Genomic DNA, 18923 nt, shown 5'->3' with positions numbered 1-18923 from the left:
GAAAAGATAACGGTTGTTCTGGTATGGATTATCACTAATTTCTCCAATTATAAAGTGTGCTATAATTCTTGTCTGTCTACATTATATGCTGAAATGTGCGTGTACGAGTACGTGATGGATAATCATAGACGTAGTCCTTAATATTAACTTTCGTTCGAAACCTGACTGAGCCAAATTTTATTTTGTTATTCCCCATCAGTAAGAACAACTGCTTTCTTTGTAGCCTATAAAATCTTGAACTTATAAAACAGATTGTCTTTCGTGTGTGTGTGTGTGTGTGTGTGTGATGGGGAAGAACTTAACACTCCATAGCTCAAATTTCTTGTGCATTAAAATAATACGCTGACTACGTTGTGCTTTGTGATTCCATATCGGCAAAGCAGTCAATCACTTAACCGTTTTGGAGTGAAGAAAGCGATTCACATCTGAATGCTGCTTTGGAACCTTGTTCTTACTTAAACAGTATTTTCGTCATCATCTCCTTGGTAACGTTTCACTTGTCCACGTGACCCCAGAAGGTTAAATGTTTGTGCTGGTAAATGAAATTCATTATGGATCTCTCTTGACACATCCGGTGTTATTATGTGGAAAAAGCGAAGATGCCATGATTGACACTGCTACAGTTGCTATGGTGTCTTCCGCATCACCGTATGTTCTGAACAACATTTTATAAATTCAAACATTCACCAGACTAGAAAAAATATGAAACTCACTGATGTAAGTTTTGAGGCTTCTTTCATGTACCATGTTGTTTTCATTTATGTAGATGGCGCCTGCAACGCAAACAATCTTTCCCTTGACACGAACAGCCTGTTGTTTGGTGGTTTATCGGGCAACGGAGTCCCTCACGTTTACAGCACAAGCGGAGCTCTGGAGTTTGCAAAGCGAAATGGGCTGGTAAGATTGTACAAAAACATATGAATTCTTATTAAATTAACATTTATCATGCAAACAGCAAATTCATTTTGTGTTTTCTATTCAACCCCAAAGTTCAATGAAGATTTTCATAGTTTGATTTTCCAAATAAGGAAAGCTTATTGAAGATATTTTGTTTGCTGAATTGCGGCAGTAGTTAAGTGGGGCACTTTACGTACAATGGGAATTAGCATTACAGACCCCCCCCCCCCCCGGTCAGATTACGTACAATGGAAATTTAACATGGCGAAAAATCGTGGGTCAGATTACGTACAATGGGAATTAACATGGCGATAAATCGTGGGTCACTTTACGTACAAGGGGAATTTAACATGGGAATAAATCGTGGGTCACTTTACGTACAAGGGGAATTTAACATGGGGGAATAGAGTTGGGTTTGTCTAGGGACAAGGGGAATTGAACATGGGATTTTTTTTTTTTTAAAAAAAAAAATTTAAAAAAAGGGGTAGGCAATTGAAAAGTCATTCTCTTTTCGAGAAATATGGGTGGCCCTGAAAAGGGCCTTTGGTTTTCTTCTTCTTCTGCTTCTAATTTCTTCTTTTTCTCAACCAACTTCTTATTTTCTCTCCTACACTCTTTCTCTTCTTTTCTTTCTTTTTTTTCTCCTCCTCTTCTTTCTTCTCTTCCTCCTCTTCTTTCTTCCTCTTCTCATTTTCTTCTTCTTTTTCAATTTTTTCATTCCATTTTCGTATTCTTATCCTTTCCTCTTCATCCTCCTTCTCCTCCTTTATTTCCTTCATCACACCACTTATCATGTCCTTTGCTTTTCTTAAGTTGTTAATCTCCATTTTTACTCTGTGCGGACTATAAGAATAGTGGTCTTCATTGAGTCGTACTAGCATTTGTTCTATCATGCCCAAATTGTCAAGGACGTCTTGCAATGTTTGAAATTTATCGAGGTGGTTCGAAGCCATCTTCTCTGTAGAATGGCTTGAACGACGAATACTGTGGGTTCTTATACGAAAAGCGCGTACGTGAAGGAAAACATCCCCCTAAAACATAAAATTGATCTTACCTAGATCATGACCAAACAACACGCGGACGTGAAGGAAAACATCCCCTACTTTTCTCATTTCATGTAATATACTATCCACATAAGTGAAGCAACATTTAACAAACCCCAAATCTACTATTTACACACGCAAATCATTAAAACTAAATCCATAATCTACTATCCACACAATCGTACGTGAACCGTTACAAAACCCTAACTATACTCTCCACATACGCTAAGAAACAATAAAGAAACCCATAATCTACTATTCACACAAACTTACGTGATCAGTTACAAACACAAACACAAACACACAAACACATACACTCGCACTATCAATAAAGAGTTAGTGTTTATATTCACACTACTCTACCTACACACATTGGCAAATGGATGGTTATTTCTTTTCTAGAGTATTGGGTAGCCCTGAAAAGGGCTGTTTTTGTTTTGAACTTCATGGACATCTGGTTAATGGTGGCACCTTCCAGGCCTGGCGCCACATACACATCTTGTCCCCCAGTTACTTTTTACCTTTTGGGGGGAGAGAGCAGAGGCAGGATATGTGGCTTCAGAATCCCAATTTTCGCTCTCTGGGATTCTGAAATTTCTTCTTCTTCTTCTCTCCTTTTCCTCCTCCTCTTCTTTGTTTCTTCTCTCCTCCTCCTCTTCTTTGTACTTTCTCTCCTCCTCTTCTTTGTTTCTTCTTTCCTCCTGCTCTCTCATCCTTCCGTCTTCCACAATGGCTTCCGCGGCCAGTTCTTTCAACAGGCGCCTGGCATATTCCAGATGCACATGAAGTTCCAACAGTTTCGCCAGTCTCGTGTTCATTTTTGGTGTTGATCAATCAACAAGGGTAGCTGGACTGCCGAACGAGTTTCAATTTATAGTGAAAGCTCGGACGTGATGGAAAACATCCCCTAAAAACATAAAATTGATCTTACCTAGATCATGACCAAAAAACAACGCGCGGACCTAAAAGAAACACTCACGCACTTTTTATGCTACCCATTCCTATCGTAAAATGTTTTCATGAATCACTTCAATAGACTAACCACATACGCAAAGCAATCCAATCTAACCCCAAATCTACACCTCAAACACCAAAAAAAGACATCATCTTAATCTACTATCCATACCAACGTACGTGAGCACTTACAAACACAAACACACAAACACACAAACACATACCCTCACATTTTTTGAAAAAGAGTTAGTGTTTATATTCACACTACTCTACTTACACACATTGGCAAATGGATCGTTATTTCTCTTCTAGAGTATTGGGTAGCCCTGAAAAGGGCTGTTTTTTGTTTTTTGTTTGCTATGGCAATCTTTTTTAGTTTCTAAGAATGCGATGTCCTCTGAGGATAGACTTTCTGGCAATAGGTCTGCTTCTTCGGAAAGAGAAGAAGAACTCTTTGGTGTCGATACGACAATCGACAAAGCCTCTGTCAGGTTCAGATTGCTGCTGCTGCTGCTGCTGCTGCTGTTGTTGTTGCTGTTGTTGTTGCTGCTGTCTCTGAAGTCTGTACTTCTCTGTCCATTCTTCTTTTTCCCTGTTCACTTCTTCTCTGAAGAGCTCTTCTATCAGGTCTTCAGTGACTTTTAGCATTCTCACATTCTCTATCTCTTCTGGCTTCGGTATCAGACTGTGTCTGACCCTATGCAAATTCACGTAGGCTTCGTTGAGCTTAGCTAGTTTGGAGCACATCTTCGCAGGAGGATGAGTCGACAATGGATGGTTAGACTGTAAACAACCCGGTTCTTAAAGTCAAAGCGCGGACGTGAAGGAAAACATCCCCCACACGGATTTCGAGCCGCAACGTTCAATGAGTGTCATGAGAGGGATAGTAAGAAATGAAAGAGCATCAATCCAACATTCTTATAGATAAACAAAAGACAAAGGCATTTTTTTCAACACACAACATTTTTTATTCAAAAATCACTTAACACTAACCAACAACAACTCTAACATATTTTAAACAATAATCCAACATTATAACATCAAACATTTTTTCTTAAAAAAATGGCAAACATTTTTTCTTCAATTCACACTGTACTTTAAACAGGGCTGACAACGTTGTGAATGAAATTGTGATTTCCACTGTTGGACATCATTAGGCCATTGATGGACACTACGTTTCCTAGCTTGAGACAAAAGATAAGCATAATGGTCACAGAACCATCGATCTACTTTCACATCGTTTCTTGAAGAAGAACGAGGATCAAAATGAGTCACTAAATGTTCTAGGGAATAGCCCAGGCTGCGATGATGCAGAAAATACACACAGTACTGTCCACACACCAAGGAATCTGTGCCTTGTAATTTCACATTATTGAATCGGGTGGTCTGAGCATTTCTTCTCATAAAGTCGATGATATCGTCTTCCAAAGGGGGCAATCCGTACGAATCGAAATATTCCACACATCCTTCTTGAGGAAAGTAGACGGCTACCCAGTGGGTTCCTGGGAGATGACTGTCGTCCGTGTTGATCACGTAAACTTGATGGTCTTTAGGTTTGCGATGAGGGAGTTCATCTTTAGCACAGACGACAGGATTCCAAGAAGCCGTGTACGAACTGTGGTTCAAAAGGTAATAAAGTTCCCAGGTATCCATGTTTTGTGTGTTGTTTTTTTTTTCTTCTTCACAGGTAATAATACGTTGTCAATTCGATCCTGACTTTTTGCTTGAAAATGTCTGACAAGTAACCGTTTCTTCGTTTCGTCTCCTCACTCTGATTCAGGAAAGCTTCGATACGATGGATCTCTTGAATGGTTAATGGTGGACAAGAATGTTCACGCAAGTCTTTATACCACTGATGCAACACGACTTCGTCCGAGATGAGACTCCAAGCTTCGTCCAGATACTCGTCCAATTTTTCTTCTTGACTCAACATCAGGCATTTATCGTGTTGAATTTGACTGGGATGATCGTTTTGACATCCATAGCAATTTTTCTTGATCAATTCCGTTATTTTTTCAGCCAAGTGTTTGGCAAAACAGGAGACTAAATGGGCTTCTTGTTCTGGCCATCTTGACTTCATCATGATCACTTCTTCTTTTTCCACGGTCTCCTCACATTCCATCTCCAAAGTTTCTCCACTAGGTAAAGAGGGATAACAGTCTTCCATAGCTTCTAATAGTCTAGAATGACTTCTCTCAAACTGTTGATTTCTATCGTGTTGTCGAATTCTGCATACAGGATGACGTTCAACGTTGGATCAGCAGGGTCTCGGTTTGCAAACTGAATTTCCACACGAATCTGGCCGGATTTTATTGGGTGGAAATGTCCCTCGTCGCTGCCTTGGTCTGGAGTGAAATCAAAACCCCACAAAACATAGCCTCCTGCATAATCGTCGTACGAAATACCGTGACTGGTGTTGGTTCCTAACTGTCCCGTGGCTTCGTACAGGGACAAGTACGATCTCAAGTAATTGTTCTGGGTAAAGTTAGGCTCAAAGGGTCGGGTACACAAGGTCTTGCCGTCGCGACTGACTTCGATCTTGAACACACCAAAGTGTCGAAACTCAAAAGGATTTTCGTTGTGAAGTCCATTAAAAGCTGAATTTCTGACGATACCAACAATCAAACGTTTGGGTGAATGTCCTTGGAACAGATGATCTTCGATCATGGATCGTTGTCCAACAGGAATGGTGAACGTTTTCACTTCCACGCGTCGGATCGGATACTTGGCGGTGGTTCTGCTCAACGTCTGACTGATGTCGTTTCCCACTTTGGGTAACACTTCCACACGTCGTATGTAGAGCCTGGCTTCTTGGATAACAGTTTTGTATTCGTTGTTATGGGCGATCAAATGGAAAGCAGCAGTGCTACGATTCAGTCTCAGGCGGATATCCACCCCGTTCAGCAAATACTTTTCTTGTAACCACATGTCCAAATGCAAACGATCCATCAGTTCTAAACTTCGCCCTTGCAGAATTTTATTTCTACGTGTGTTAAACCCCACATTGTGAGGATTGTCATCTTCTGTCAGGGCTGTGTCGTTAAACGTGCCTACACCTGCCGTGTCAGGTTTCCATACCACGCAAGCATCCAGATGAGTATTATTGGCTTCTTTTCCGTACGTCAAGAGATTTTCCAGGTAGGCACGATATGGGTAAGTATCCATGCTGCTGCTGACCAGTTTGTTATTCAAGTACAAGTCCACTTCGCTGAACAAGGAATGCATGAAATTGTTAACAGGAGCTACCCTATCATTGGCTCCAGGATTGCTGTTGTCCGTTTTGCTCACTTTGACCTTCAAATACAGGTAACTGCTATTTAGATCGATGTAATCTTCGGGCTGTCCTTTGATTTCAAACTCGATGGGAGCTTATTCCGTCAAAGAGGAGACGGGATGAAATTCGACCCACTGAGATTCTTGCATCGTCATCATGGTGGGGTGCATGGCAAACAGATCCAGTTCCGACTTGGAACAAGCACAAGACTCTCGGTGCATCATTTTTTTTCTCTTTCTCAATAATCGAAAACGTCTAAGTCTCGAACGGTTCTTCTTTTCTTGGCCTTTCTAGCTTTAGAAGTGTGAAGTCTGGTGAAAGGGTGTTTTCTTCGTCGTCTCTTTCTGCCTTGTCCTTGCTGAATGCCTGACTCGGTAGCGTGCAGGGAATTTATAGGTGTTTCTCGTCGGCCCAAAAGGTCTTTGCCCGTTTGCAGCAAGACATTTTTGCCTGCCATCATGAAGGCTTCTTTAGGATTTTGTTTGTCGATGATGACATTTTGGAGAAATTCTTTGCCTTGCGTCAGTGCCGCATCTTTCAAGGCGTGCAATCCCCGTGTCACCATCGGTTTCAACACCGGAGCCACCGAACGAAGAGCCGATTTTAACATATCTCCTAAACCGTGTCCTCGCTGTCGAGCAACCCCTCGGTACACTGGATACATGACTTACGAATTGTGAGAGAACCGTTTTCGAAAATGGAGTTTCACCGTGACTTTTCCTTTGGTGAATGGAATATTTTGTCCCAGATCTCCTTTTATAGCAACGTTGACCGTGTCCAAATAAGACTTGCTGAATAGTGAGGATGGACAAATTCGCGGTGGACGTGATAAGTGTTTCCACCTTCCTCGTCAGCATTTGTGGCAGAATCCACTTTGAAAGGAATGACACGCAGTAACGGTACGGAGGTGTGTCCCACCACGTTGTACTCCACCACATCGGAGTACACAAACATCAAATTCAGTCCTTGGTTCAGTTCTACCGGGGCACGAAATAACTTGCTAAAAGACTCGTTGTCGTAAATGACTGGTAATTCATTTTTCTTGAGCATGGCCATTCTCATGTCCATGTCTCCGCCCAACATGTCAAACAATTCAGGACATAATAAAATGGACACGATTTTACCCCGGTCAAATTTCATCAAGAAGCGACGACCTGCTTTGTGGTATCCCATGGTGAAACTTTTTTGGGCACTTTCCAAAGCTTTCAGAAACACGACATTAAACCTGGAGGTAATGGTGCTGACCAAATGTTGACCACTAAAATAATAGCCTGGGGGAATAAACAAGTGGTAGGTCCACGTTTGAGTTTTGTCATTATAGGTTTTCTTGTCATATTTGACATTCTTATCCAAGTACTTTTGCACTTGCTTGTCATGAACTTCCACATCAAAAACATTTTGATTGGGAAGGACACTGAGGACTTGGGTCGGGTGAATGATTTCCACTAAAGCCACTTCCCAATGGGCTTCGTGATCTAAGGGGATGGCCTGAGGTAATTTGGCTGTGTAACAGCACAACGTGTTGTGGGTAAACACTTCCATGGAACTGTCACTGGGTAAGGTTAAGTAAAATTGGTTTTGGTGACTCATAATTCCAGAGTTCTGTGGCTGTCCGAGGGGTTACTGGACGTCAGAGGCGTGTCTCCACCCAAAATGGGGTTGTTGTTGTGGTTATTGGAGTGGTGACTGACACTGGCACTGGCACTGGGCACAAGGTTTCCGTGGTTCCCGTTCGAGGTGAATTTCAGGGAGGGATTGGGAAGCAGGTAACCGATGCAACTGCTCAATAAAATGGTCCACAATTGTTTGTCTCCTTGTTGCAAACTCAGATTGGCAATGGCTGCCCCGATGACACAATACACCACGAAGATTTGGCAGAAAAAGACGATTTGCGTTTTAGGCACACGTTCTCCACACCACACCCACAAGGGTTGTTTTTGTAAATCTTGCACAGAAGAACTAGGTGAAGGAGGAGTGGTCGACGTAGCTGCGTCTGTGTGAAAGGGCATGATGGTCACTTCTTTTTATAGTCGATGACTTGCGAAGCGTCGATCCAAGAATCAAAACTGGGTGGATATCCTTTCCAACGTACTTTGACTTCTTTGACACGTCGTTTGCCCACTTTACGGGTTCTGCGTTCGAGAATGCTTTCGATGTCGTACACGTCGTCTTCTTTTTTGGTGACACGTTGTAACTCGGGCAAATAAAACATTCCTTTGAGCACTTCTCCGTTCATGTCTTCCAATTTATAGACGGCAGGATGACGGCCATGCACTCGTCCAGTGACGCGAAACAATTCGGTCGTCCAGTTAGGTAAGTAACCTTTGTCGAAAGTGCGTTTGGTTTTGCCAATGCGCACCCAATCTCCTACGGCCAACTCTTCACTTTTCTTGGGGACAGCCCTCGTCGGGGACGTACCGAACAGGCGCTCAAACACCAACACTTCGTTGTCGGGAGTCACGTCTTGCGGGGCACGTCCGATGCTTCGATGGTAAGATTGGTTGTACGCTTGCACCAGGTGCGGTAAGATGTCGATGTACTTCAGAGTGTGGTGATGCGTAAAATATTTCCACATGCATTCTTTCAAAGTGCGTTGAAAACGTTCCACGATGCTGGCTTTGGTTTCGGGATTCTCGGTGGTAAAAAAATGAATGTCACGTTTCTTTAATTCTTTTTGGAAAGCTTGGTTCAGAAATTCGGTGCCTTTGTCCGTTTGCCATCGAAGAGGGTGACGACCGCTTTGTTTCAACACTCGTTGCAGGGCTCGCACTAACTCGCTGCTCGATTTGGAAGTGAAGGGCACGACCCAGGCAAATTTGGAAAAGACGTCGATGACACAAAACAAATATTTGTAGCCACGATTATAGCTGGCCAAATGAGAGACATCGGCTAAATCGGCTTGCCATTGATGATCGATGCCTTCCACTCGGGTGCGACTTCTGGAAAACTTGCGTCGAATGGGTTTGTGTAAAGTGTAGGTAGCTTGTTCTTGTAACCATCGTTGCACTTGAGGTAAACGGAGACTTTTCAGTCGAGTTTTGGCAGCACGATACAATTTTTGAACTCCTGCGTAACCTGCAGGATGCGAAGGATCGTAGTAAATGCTGGCTAAGACTTTTTCCATTTTTTGATTTTTTGTGTTGGTTGGTTGGTGTGTTAATAAGGTACCCACTCTTGGAAGAGGCTACTCTTTTTCTCTTGGGGTACTTTCAGGGATTGCAATGCTTTGCGTGTGCGACCGGCAATAGGTGTTGAAGAGGAGGAGGATGTCTGAGCGGGGGATATCGGTTCTTGTTTCACTTCTGTATTCACTTTCTTTTTCTCTTGTGATGAAGAAGGGATGGCCATCATCTTTTTAATCCATCCAATTCTGGAGGTAGGTGGTGTTGTTAACTTGGGTACTTTTTCTGGTGGAGTTTGAAACTCTTCTTCTTCTTCTTTTCCTTTTTCTGTCTTGGTCACTGGTACTGGTGGTACTGGTACTGGTACTGGTGATGGTGCTGGACTTTTCATCAAGGTCTTAAAATCTTTCAGAGTGGGTAGAGCTGTTTCGTCTAAAGCTTTCTGGTGAAAGAGTTGCAGTCGTTTCAAAAGTTGACCGTTCTTTTGCGATTTTTCTGTTTCGGACAAATCTTGGCGATCCATCAAGGACTGCAATTCGTGTTGTAACTGGGACATCTCGCTCAAATTGGGATTGGGAGGTAAATGTGGGGTGCGTTGTTCTTGCCACCGATGGTATTCCATCCATCGTTTGTAAGGTACTAAAGCTAGTTTTCGTCCTTCCATTGGGTTGTCAGGGGTCGATTCTGAGATCTTGGGACTTCCGAGGGCCTTTTTATCTGGCTCCCACCAGTCCTCCCAACATGGTTCCCAAGACTTCTTTCAGTATGCGGCCTAACAAGAGGGGTAAAATGCCTCCACGTTGCACTAACATCTTCTTCTTTTGACGAATGGGAATTTTCTTACGAACCATTTGGCGAAGAACGTGACGATGTTTGCTTAAGCATTGTTTCTGGTGTTTGGACAAAGGGATCGTGCCTTTCAAGACGTTCAAACAGCATTCGCACACGGTATCGATGACCTCTTTGGAGGCTGATTGAATGAGTTTTTTTCGTAGAGGTGAAGAAGCTTTGGACAGGACAGATAACATGTCCCCATGTTTGACTAAACGTGGTGGTAGTCCTTTCCTTTTCTTTCCTTGGGGTTTTCTGGAGGGTGACATCTTTGAGTCTTCAGGAGCACCAAAAAACACTGATACCCCCGACTTGGTCACAGGTCTTTTTTATACTGGAACGCGTCGCCACTGATTGTCTTTACGTCGTATCAGTTTCAGGACAGGCATGACACGTCGTGCAGGGGTACGTAACGGACTAAATCGAGCCAGTTCTTGCTTGGACAAATCCAGTAAACTTTGTAACATGCCCGATCTTTCATGGACTTTGATTTTGGGAGAAGGTACTTTGTGAGCAGCAGCCACTGCCACTAAATTGGAGGGTCCTGCCACTGGGGAAGTTCTATTTGGGGTCATCAACGGAGAAGTTCTTGGTGTGATCAACGTCTCCAAGTACTCTTCAGTTCTTGGTGTCATTAATGGAGAAGTGGATAAACGTGAGGCTGCCGGTGACCGTGTCACCGTCGTGGCAGAACGTGGTTTGCGAGTGTAAGGTTGCGTCCTGGCCGAAGTGCCTCTCTTGCGACTAGTTTTCTTCTGTGGACTTTTCTTTTTCTGGGGGCTTCTTTTCTTTTTCCGGGGTGGTGTCTGGTCAGAGGAGGGTCCCTCCACGGGAGAAGTTCTTCTCCTTGGGGACCTGGCCTTTTTCTTTTTCTTCTTGGGGCTTCGTTGGACTCTTTTCTTGGGGATAACTTTGGGGGCATTAGGATCCCATCTTAAGAGAGAGCGAATGATGACCTCTCCTAGAGTACCGCTGCCTCCAGGTTTCAAAATGATTTGTTTTTTGGTTTGGGTGTCGATGCGGGGATCGGCCAGTTGGACCAAAGTGACTTTGTTTCGATCGAAAAAGCGTTTCGTTTGATGAGGAATCTGAATGATTCCTTGGAGTATTTGACGTGCCGTCACCGTGAACCATCGTAAGACTTCTTTGAGACTAGCTTCTAAGACACGAGCTCGTATTTGTGGATTTTTTTCTCGACTGATGCCATACAAGGCACGAATCAATTTGACGGGAAGATGCGACTGAAGGGACGTCATGTTCACACTGTGTGTGAGACAGACGAAAAAGGGTCTGAGGTTTTTATAGATTTTTTGATGTGGAGTGAAATAAAGTCGAGGACGGAGACGTGTACAGGACAGGCCCTCCGTCTTGGCACCAGTGGTGAAACAAGTGGGTGCGAAATCGCAAATCATCGGGGGTGGTAGGTTTCAAATCGACGAGTAAATAGGCGTGTGGCGTTTGAGTGGCATCGTCGTACGCCTGAGTCAGCCAAGGCGTTCCTAACTGTTTGGCTAAGACTTGCACTTGCGATTTATCTCGAGGGCTTTTAAACAAGACCACATAATGCGCATTGAGACTAATGGTGCGATGGGCTTTACTTTGTTGAAACGAATTTTGGGTGATGTAAACGACACTTGGCATTAAGGTGATGCCCTTTACGCGTGAACCACAGTTTAATTTCTTCTTCGTCTTCTCCTAACATGTCGTCGAAAATGACCAAATGGGTTTGACGGGAGTCAGAGACGATGCCGTCGTCTTCTTTAGGAATGCCTTCCACAAACACGATGGAATCGCCTTGACTTTCTCGCAAGAGGTGGTTGTACGCCGATTGCCACTCTTTGTAACACCACACGATCGGCTGAGGTGGCCGATCGATCAAATGATGTTTATTTTCGATCAAACGTTTGACGAATTCGGTTTTGCCTGAACCGCTAGGTCCAGCAATGAGCATGTTAAAGGGATGACGAAGATACAAAGCCTCCCAACTAGCACGATCTAAGTGTTCGTCGATGACTTTGACAGTAGAGGAAGAGGGAGCAGAGACAGCAGAGGTAGCCATAGTGTCAGAAATGTCACTTGTGACACGAAAACAAACAAGACGAGAGTTTATATACTTTTTTCAGAACACGTTTATTGAATGATTTTTTTCAGACATGAATACGAAAGACAAAAATACATAAAAGCTAAAGGCTTAAGTACAAGAATAAAAGGCATATGATAACCATTAACGTGGAATAAAAACAAGTGTCTGTACAACAACATGTTTTGGGTAATGTTCTAACCAGTTCTATAGTAGGGGTAAGGTCACACAAGTGTCCTCCCGAAAGGGTCTTTCAGGCCTGTCCACGACAGTCCCGTCCTGGGTGACGGGTTCTTCTGGCACCGTCACTAACACGGGTTGAAAAGTAACTTTTTTCCTTGAACAACTCTCGTGCATACTGGGCCACTTCTTGGGTCCAAGCCTCAAAATCCCATTCTTTCCAGGCACGGACATCTGTCCATTGGGGATGTAAGTCACAAGCTACACACACATCGTCATACACGTCTTGGGTAGCTAAAAGTTGACGAATCTTGTTTTCCCGTAGAGGTCGAGAAGTATCCAGATGAAAACGCAAGGCTTTGAGCAAAAGGAGGTTTTCGTGACCATTTAAGGCCATTGAGGTGGTAAGTACTGATCGTAAAGAGTCCACAAAGAATCGGCTGGTAAACGAAATCCCAGAAAACAAGTCACTAAGACACACACCACTTGTCGACCCAAATTGAATGGATACAGTTCTTGTAATAATTGATGGTAATGATCTACGGTTTGAATATGGTCATTGAGTTCCTTCCACGGAATCTGTTCAATGACATGTGACATAAGTCGTGGCATGGCAGCCTGTTTTTATATTCTCTTTTTTTTCGGATGCAATACACGTACTTTCTAGCCAGACATCTTCGTTCTCCAGTAGGGAATTTAAATCTTACATACTGTAACCGAAACGTCAGAGTTCGTTTAGAAGTTTCCTCTTCCGCTAAGCAGATTCCACGTAACAAATGTTGGTAATCCTTTAACACGTCTTCCTCAATGCGTTGCAGTAAGTGAATGTCGAAGTAACCAAAATTAAGAACATGTCGATCATTGGCGACCTCAAAGTTTTGAACAATGTCTGACCATTGAAACAATTTCTGACGAATCAGTTTTCTTATACCATTCAGGTACCAGTGGTTAAAGATCTCGTGACGTAACGGATGCAATTGTTCTTTACGTTTCACTTGTATTTTCACCAGTTCTCGGTAAATCCTTTCTCTCAACTCCTCAGGCAAGCCCAAAATGTTCTCTTGTAAAGTATCCATAAGTATATACACTGTTTTTGGAATCCTTGGGTGTTGGCCAAATGCCTCGTTTACCTTTGTGCCTGATGTAATATCCACTCATAATCAGTCTTCTTATACTTTGGAACAGAGCATAATTTAAAAACGGTTCAATCACTTTGAGCTTGCGTTTCACTTGTATTTTGATCAGTTCTCGGTAAATGCGTTCTCTCAACTCCACAGGCAAAACACGAATGTTCTCTAGCAAAGTATCCATGAATAGGTCATACTAAATCCTCTTTGGTCTGACACAAGACATGTACTCTTTGCACAGACATGGTTTTAATTCATTGTCGAATCTAAATCGTTTAGTTACTAATTTACACGTTACAACTCGTTCAGAAGTTTCCTCTTTCACCAAGTTGACATTGTGTTCAAGATGTTGGTAATTCGTTAACTCTTCCTCTGGAAATCGATGCAGTACGTTTACAATGTAGTAGATAGAATTGTCAATACCAAACCATTCCTTTTTAAAACTAGGGGGTCGTTGATCAATGTCTGTCCAATGGAACACTTTCAACTCAATCAGCCCTTGTATAGCATTCGGGTGCCAGTGGTTCAAACACCGGTGACGTAACGGATGCAATTGTTCTTTACGTTTGACTTGTATTTTGACCAGCTCTCGGTAAATGCGTTCTCTCAACTCCACAGGCAAAGCACGAATGTTCTCTTGTAAAGTATCCATGAACAGATTATGGTAAGTTACTTCAATGTCTCGGTCCCACTAAGGGTAAGTAATGACAATTCGGTGACCATCGAGCATGTTCTACGTAGGCCGAATCTTGCGCTTCCCAGTAATGAAGTGACACACCGCAACTGAAGCACTTGACTTTATCTCCTTCGCCCAAGTAGAAAAATCCGGCTCTGGCTAATTCTTCGGGGATCGGTCCTCCCAAATACTTAGGCCATTTTCCTTTGAACGATTGAAGACGATTTTCAAAGTCGCAGTATTCCGACAAACGCATAGGAAACGAATATTCGTCTTTCACAGGTTCATTTCGATGAGGGTTGGGTGACATGAACAGGAGTTTGCTCAGGGCTGGATGACATCCATAGGGGGGTAGACGTGAAGGTGAACATTCCCCTTTAAAACGAAACCCAGTAAAATGTCCAAGAGGACGAGCGGCATCACTTTCGCATCCCTCAGGTTTGACACGCACAGCATCCCTTTCCATGATAGGGGTAGTGACACTAAAGTTCCCATGATGCTTTACGGCATCGCTCAGGTCACAACGTACAGCATCGTACCCATCGCAAGGCTCACAATCGCATTCCACTTCCAAAGCCTCACATTTGAATTGTGCCTTTCTAAACAACTTGTTTTGTGTTTCTCTGAAAGTATTCATCTTGTTCGCTCGGTCTTGGTAGTCCCATTGAACTATCGATCTTGCCTAGGGTTCCTTTTTTATATAGAGACCAATACCGACGTGTCCATACGGTAAGGTGAAATGATTGGGAAGTCGCACTCGCTTCTGGTACACGATTTGATAGACTTTTTCCAAGGGCCGACTGACGATGTGGTTAGTGGGTAAACGTACAATCTTGTTCGGTTGGTAGGTGGTCACTTTAAAGTTTCCATCCTCTCCCGATTGCAAGGCTTCTTTCAATACCCTAAAATTGACCACACGACTGGTACGATGATTCAGAGTCAGTCATTTCACTTTGCACGTTGTGTGCACTTCTCCTTGTTTGTCCCGGTATTCGTAGCCGTAATTTTTGGGACCGCCACTGACGAAACTTAGAATCTTGTCGTCGGGATGCTCGTCTGTCCAGGCTCCTAAACGGTCTCCTTCGATGTTAGGGTGCTGTTGACTCGGGTGATGGATGTAAATGCAACTGTCCGTGTCAAAGTACAGGACGCATTCTCCTAAAAGTTCTAAAGCTTCGTACAATTTTAAGCGAGCATGAGCTGTCACGTAAGCCGCAATGATGACATTTCCAAAAGGGTCGTCTTGTACAAAGTCCAGATCTTCTTCGTAATTGACCAAGATCAAATCCTCTCGAACGACGTCCACGTGTTTCATGTATTTGGTTTTGTCGTGAATCATCTGGAAGTAGCGGGAAGGTTCTGTCAAATATTCCGTCTTGGGTAAACACGGTCGTTGTGCCATTTTACCCCACAAGCAATTTAACATCACTTTGGCAAACGATCGCCTGCCTTCGTTTTTCTCGATGTGGTCTAAAGAGATGCCTTCTTGTTCATAGTATTTCTCTTTGAATTGTATTTGGTCTTCGGGAGTGTGACACCAGGACGGATAGCCGCTGGCTTCTTGCTTCAGTTTCAAAAAGGCATCCACGTAGTCAGCGAACATGCCTTTCTGAGTGGGGTCAGCCTTGTGGTATTGTTGTGTCTTGGGAAAGTGGCAAATTTCGTACACTTCTAACAGTTGGTATCCCATGTCCAGAGCTTTGAACAATTCTACGCTGACCCAGGTTCCCGTCAAGGCACGTTCTTCCTGGGTGTGATGGCAAGGCTGGTCTTGGTTGCACGTTTCGGCACAAGTACGGCACAAGGGAAACATCAGTTTGCCTTGACAATGGTGAGGTAAGACGGGATGTTATAGGTTCGTGGGAGACAAAACTTTACACTTGGTCAAGCCTTCGTATTGTCAAATGTTTTTCAGGTCGATGTGTTCCGTCAGCAATTGAGGGTGCCCTACAGGAAAGCGACAATATTTGCACACGTAGGGATACAGCGAACACACGTCCAAGTATTTGATTTCTTCTCCTTTCTCTTCGTCGGCTTCGTACAGCAAACAGGTGGCATTGGTCCTTCCTCCGTACAAACTATCCCTAGGGTTCAGCGGGTCCATGAACTGGTAACTTTCCACGAGGCGTTTAAACTCGGGATCGGTTTTCATACGGTGATCGTACTCGTGTTCCCACATTTCCACCACTTTATATTCTTGCTGTTCTAACTTTAGGCGTCGCTGACAAGTGTCCTGGTACAAGTCTTCCATGGTTCGTTGTAAAAACAGATTTTTAGTGCTACGGTCAGGGTAGCAGACGGGACATCCGTGAAATAAGCAACCGTTAAACTCGTACACGATCTTGGGGTTTTCTAAGTCCCAGCCATCGACCGAATACGTTCCGATGGTCTTTTCACCCCCTCCGTTACGGGCATGCTGAATCCACTTGTCTTCCTTGTCGCACAAGTAATGTAACCAACGTAGGGCTTTGACCGAGTATTGACGTTTGACAAAGTGGGTCGTTTGAGGACTGATGACAGCCACGGTGTTTTCAGGCATGAATCGTTGTCGATACACTAAGGAACACGCTTTGGCAATGGTGCAAGCTTCTTTCAAAGGATCGACCCCTCCGTGTTCCATGAACAGTTCTCGAAATTTTCCACAGCAACGCCGTAAAATGTCCACGTCGGAACGACAATACTTTAGCATTTCTTCCTGAAAGTCGAAAGGGCCCGAGACGTGAGCCTGGTACCAAGCGTAGAAAGCTTCTCGTTGTTCGGTACGCATGTTGTCGGGGTCGTAATAGTGAGCCTCAGGTAAATGGGGTAGAACGGCGTGTTGATTGGCTTCCGTATTGAAAAAGTGTGGAAAGTACACTTTAGCCATTTCTGTCATTCCAAACGTTTTAGGCATTCGACTCAAAGGCATGGCCAAATAGCTCATCGAATCTTTAAACTGTACTTGTCCCACTTGCATGAAAATGATTTTGGCTTCGTTCAAAGTCACTTTAGGACGTTCGGTGCCATGTTCTGTATAGTATCTGAGAAGAAACTGTCCATCGTATCCGGAGAAATTGTGAGCCATCACCGTGGCATGACGATGACAATCTCCGTAACGTTCGATGTCCTCTTGGCTCCACGTCTTGTCGATGGGGTCTAAAACCCATTGGGCAAAATCGGCTAACGTGTTCGGTCCCCGAAAGATTTTTTCATCCCCTCCAGGAATCTTGCTGCAGTGAGGGCAATGACTGAAGATAGGTTCTTGAATGCACTTCTCGCACGCTCGATGAGCCACGCAGAAATTAGGAATGTGAATGCCGGTCTCTTGCATGCATTCGAAATCGAAAAAGATGAAATTGCCTTTCTTCTTGTGACCGTCCTCTTTCTCTGGTGGGGGTTGGTATTTTTGCACGTAGCATTGGTGTTCCAAGTCCACGATGTGGTGACAAATGTGACATTTTTTCTTTCCTCGACATACGTGTGCCTTGGCATTATTGGTAAGTATGCCTTGTCCACAGGTAGGGCACAATCTCAGCAGTTGACAAGCACATTTCTGCTGTGAACCTTGTGTTTTCAGATGTTGTTGGTAAAAGGCAGGGCTGACAAACGTGCGCAGACAAGTTGAACAAGGCACTGGTCCTTCGCTCAGACAGGGTGGAGAGGCCAAACATCCTGGGCATTTCGATCCACAATGCTTGTGTTGCTCTCGATTATTATAACCAAGGTCACATTTGTCACAGTACTAACTGTATCCCAGGAATCCGGTGATACTGGTAATGGTATCGAAATGTTCATCGTGATAATAGACATGAATGTATTTTCCGTCCTTAAAGTCTTGACCTCGAAACAACAGAGGTCCGCGCACTTCTTGAGGGTGCACTTTCAAGGTGTATCGTGGAGCTAGGACATCTTGCAATTTTTGCATCTCAGGAATGCCACAGGGTGTCTCTTTGGACAGGCCAGCTTGTTGCAACAGGAGTTCTGCTTCGTTTCGTTGTTTGGCTCGATAGGAACGTTGAATAGTGTTCCAGGTTCTTTTCCATTCTACCGTGTCGTTCTTGTTGGCATTGGTTCGTCCCACCACGATGGCACGGGCTAAACACATCTGGTCATGAGTGTTGTTAATTCGGACGAGACTCTTTTTGGTGTTGCGAAGGTCGTCCACCAATGACATCTTTTTGCGTCCAGTCCCTTGAGGAGGAGAGACGTGGGTCATGTCCAGTGTGGCTTTACCATCGGTGATGTCAAACTGATCATTAGATTGTTGTACGTGTTGAATCTTGTCCATGACTTTGGAAGCGGTCAATTCTGCAGGGGTGCTGAACTCGATCCAAACAGGGGATTTCAAACCGTCGTGTTGTATGGAAAGTCTCAAGAGATCGTCTTCTTTGGGTTGACATTGTCGCTTGAGTGCAGTGAGCAAAGAATCCCACATCCCAGTGATAAACACTTCTGCTTTCTCTAACGGCACTTCAGCCTTGAAATCTTTAAACTTCACCGTGTATTTGTAAGCCGTGGTTCTAAATTTTCTAGAGGAGCGCTTTTCCGTCTCTCGAATGGAATAGTAATTTTCAGGGTTGACTAAGGGTGGTGAACTTGGTTTAGAGGTTTCAAATTCTGGTTCACTCATGTCCTCTTCAAAATCACTGCCATAAATTTGTGCCAAGATTTCAGCTCTGGTACGAGGCGATAGATCATGTTTCTGCCTCTTACTTTCTTCTTCTTTCTTCTCGAATGAATAGGATCATTTCATCTTGAGT

The 18923-nt window shown here is 43.7% G+C and overlaps 1 protein-coding gene across 1 annotated transcript in view; it reads left to right on the top strand.

Moving 5' to 3' along the window:
• LOC149808220 (uncharacterized) overlaps positions 1 to 18923 on the top strand; it is a 64641-nt gene that overhangs the window by 14072 nt on the left and 31646 nt on the right. The window contains exon 4 of the mRNA XM_089975072.1: positions 767 to 897. Within this exon, the coding sequence (XP_089831198.1) occupies positions 767 to 897 (131 nt within the window). The remainder of the gene's footprint in view (positions 1 to 766; positions 898 to 18923) is intronic.

This window comes from Sinohyriopsis cumingii, chromosome 1 (assembly GCF_028554795.1).
Source record: "Sinohyriopsis cumingii isolate HCF-2022 chromosome 1, ASM2855479v2, whole genome shotgun sequence".
NCBI classification, from domain to species: Eukaryota; Metazoa; Mollusca; class Bivalvia; order Unionida; family Unionidae; genus Sinohyriopsis; species Sinohyriopsis cumingii.
The sequence above is the reverse complement of the archived record's forward strand: the minus strand, read 5'-3'. Positions and strand labels throughout refer to the sequence as shown.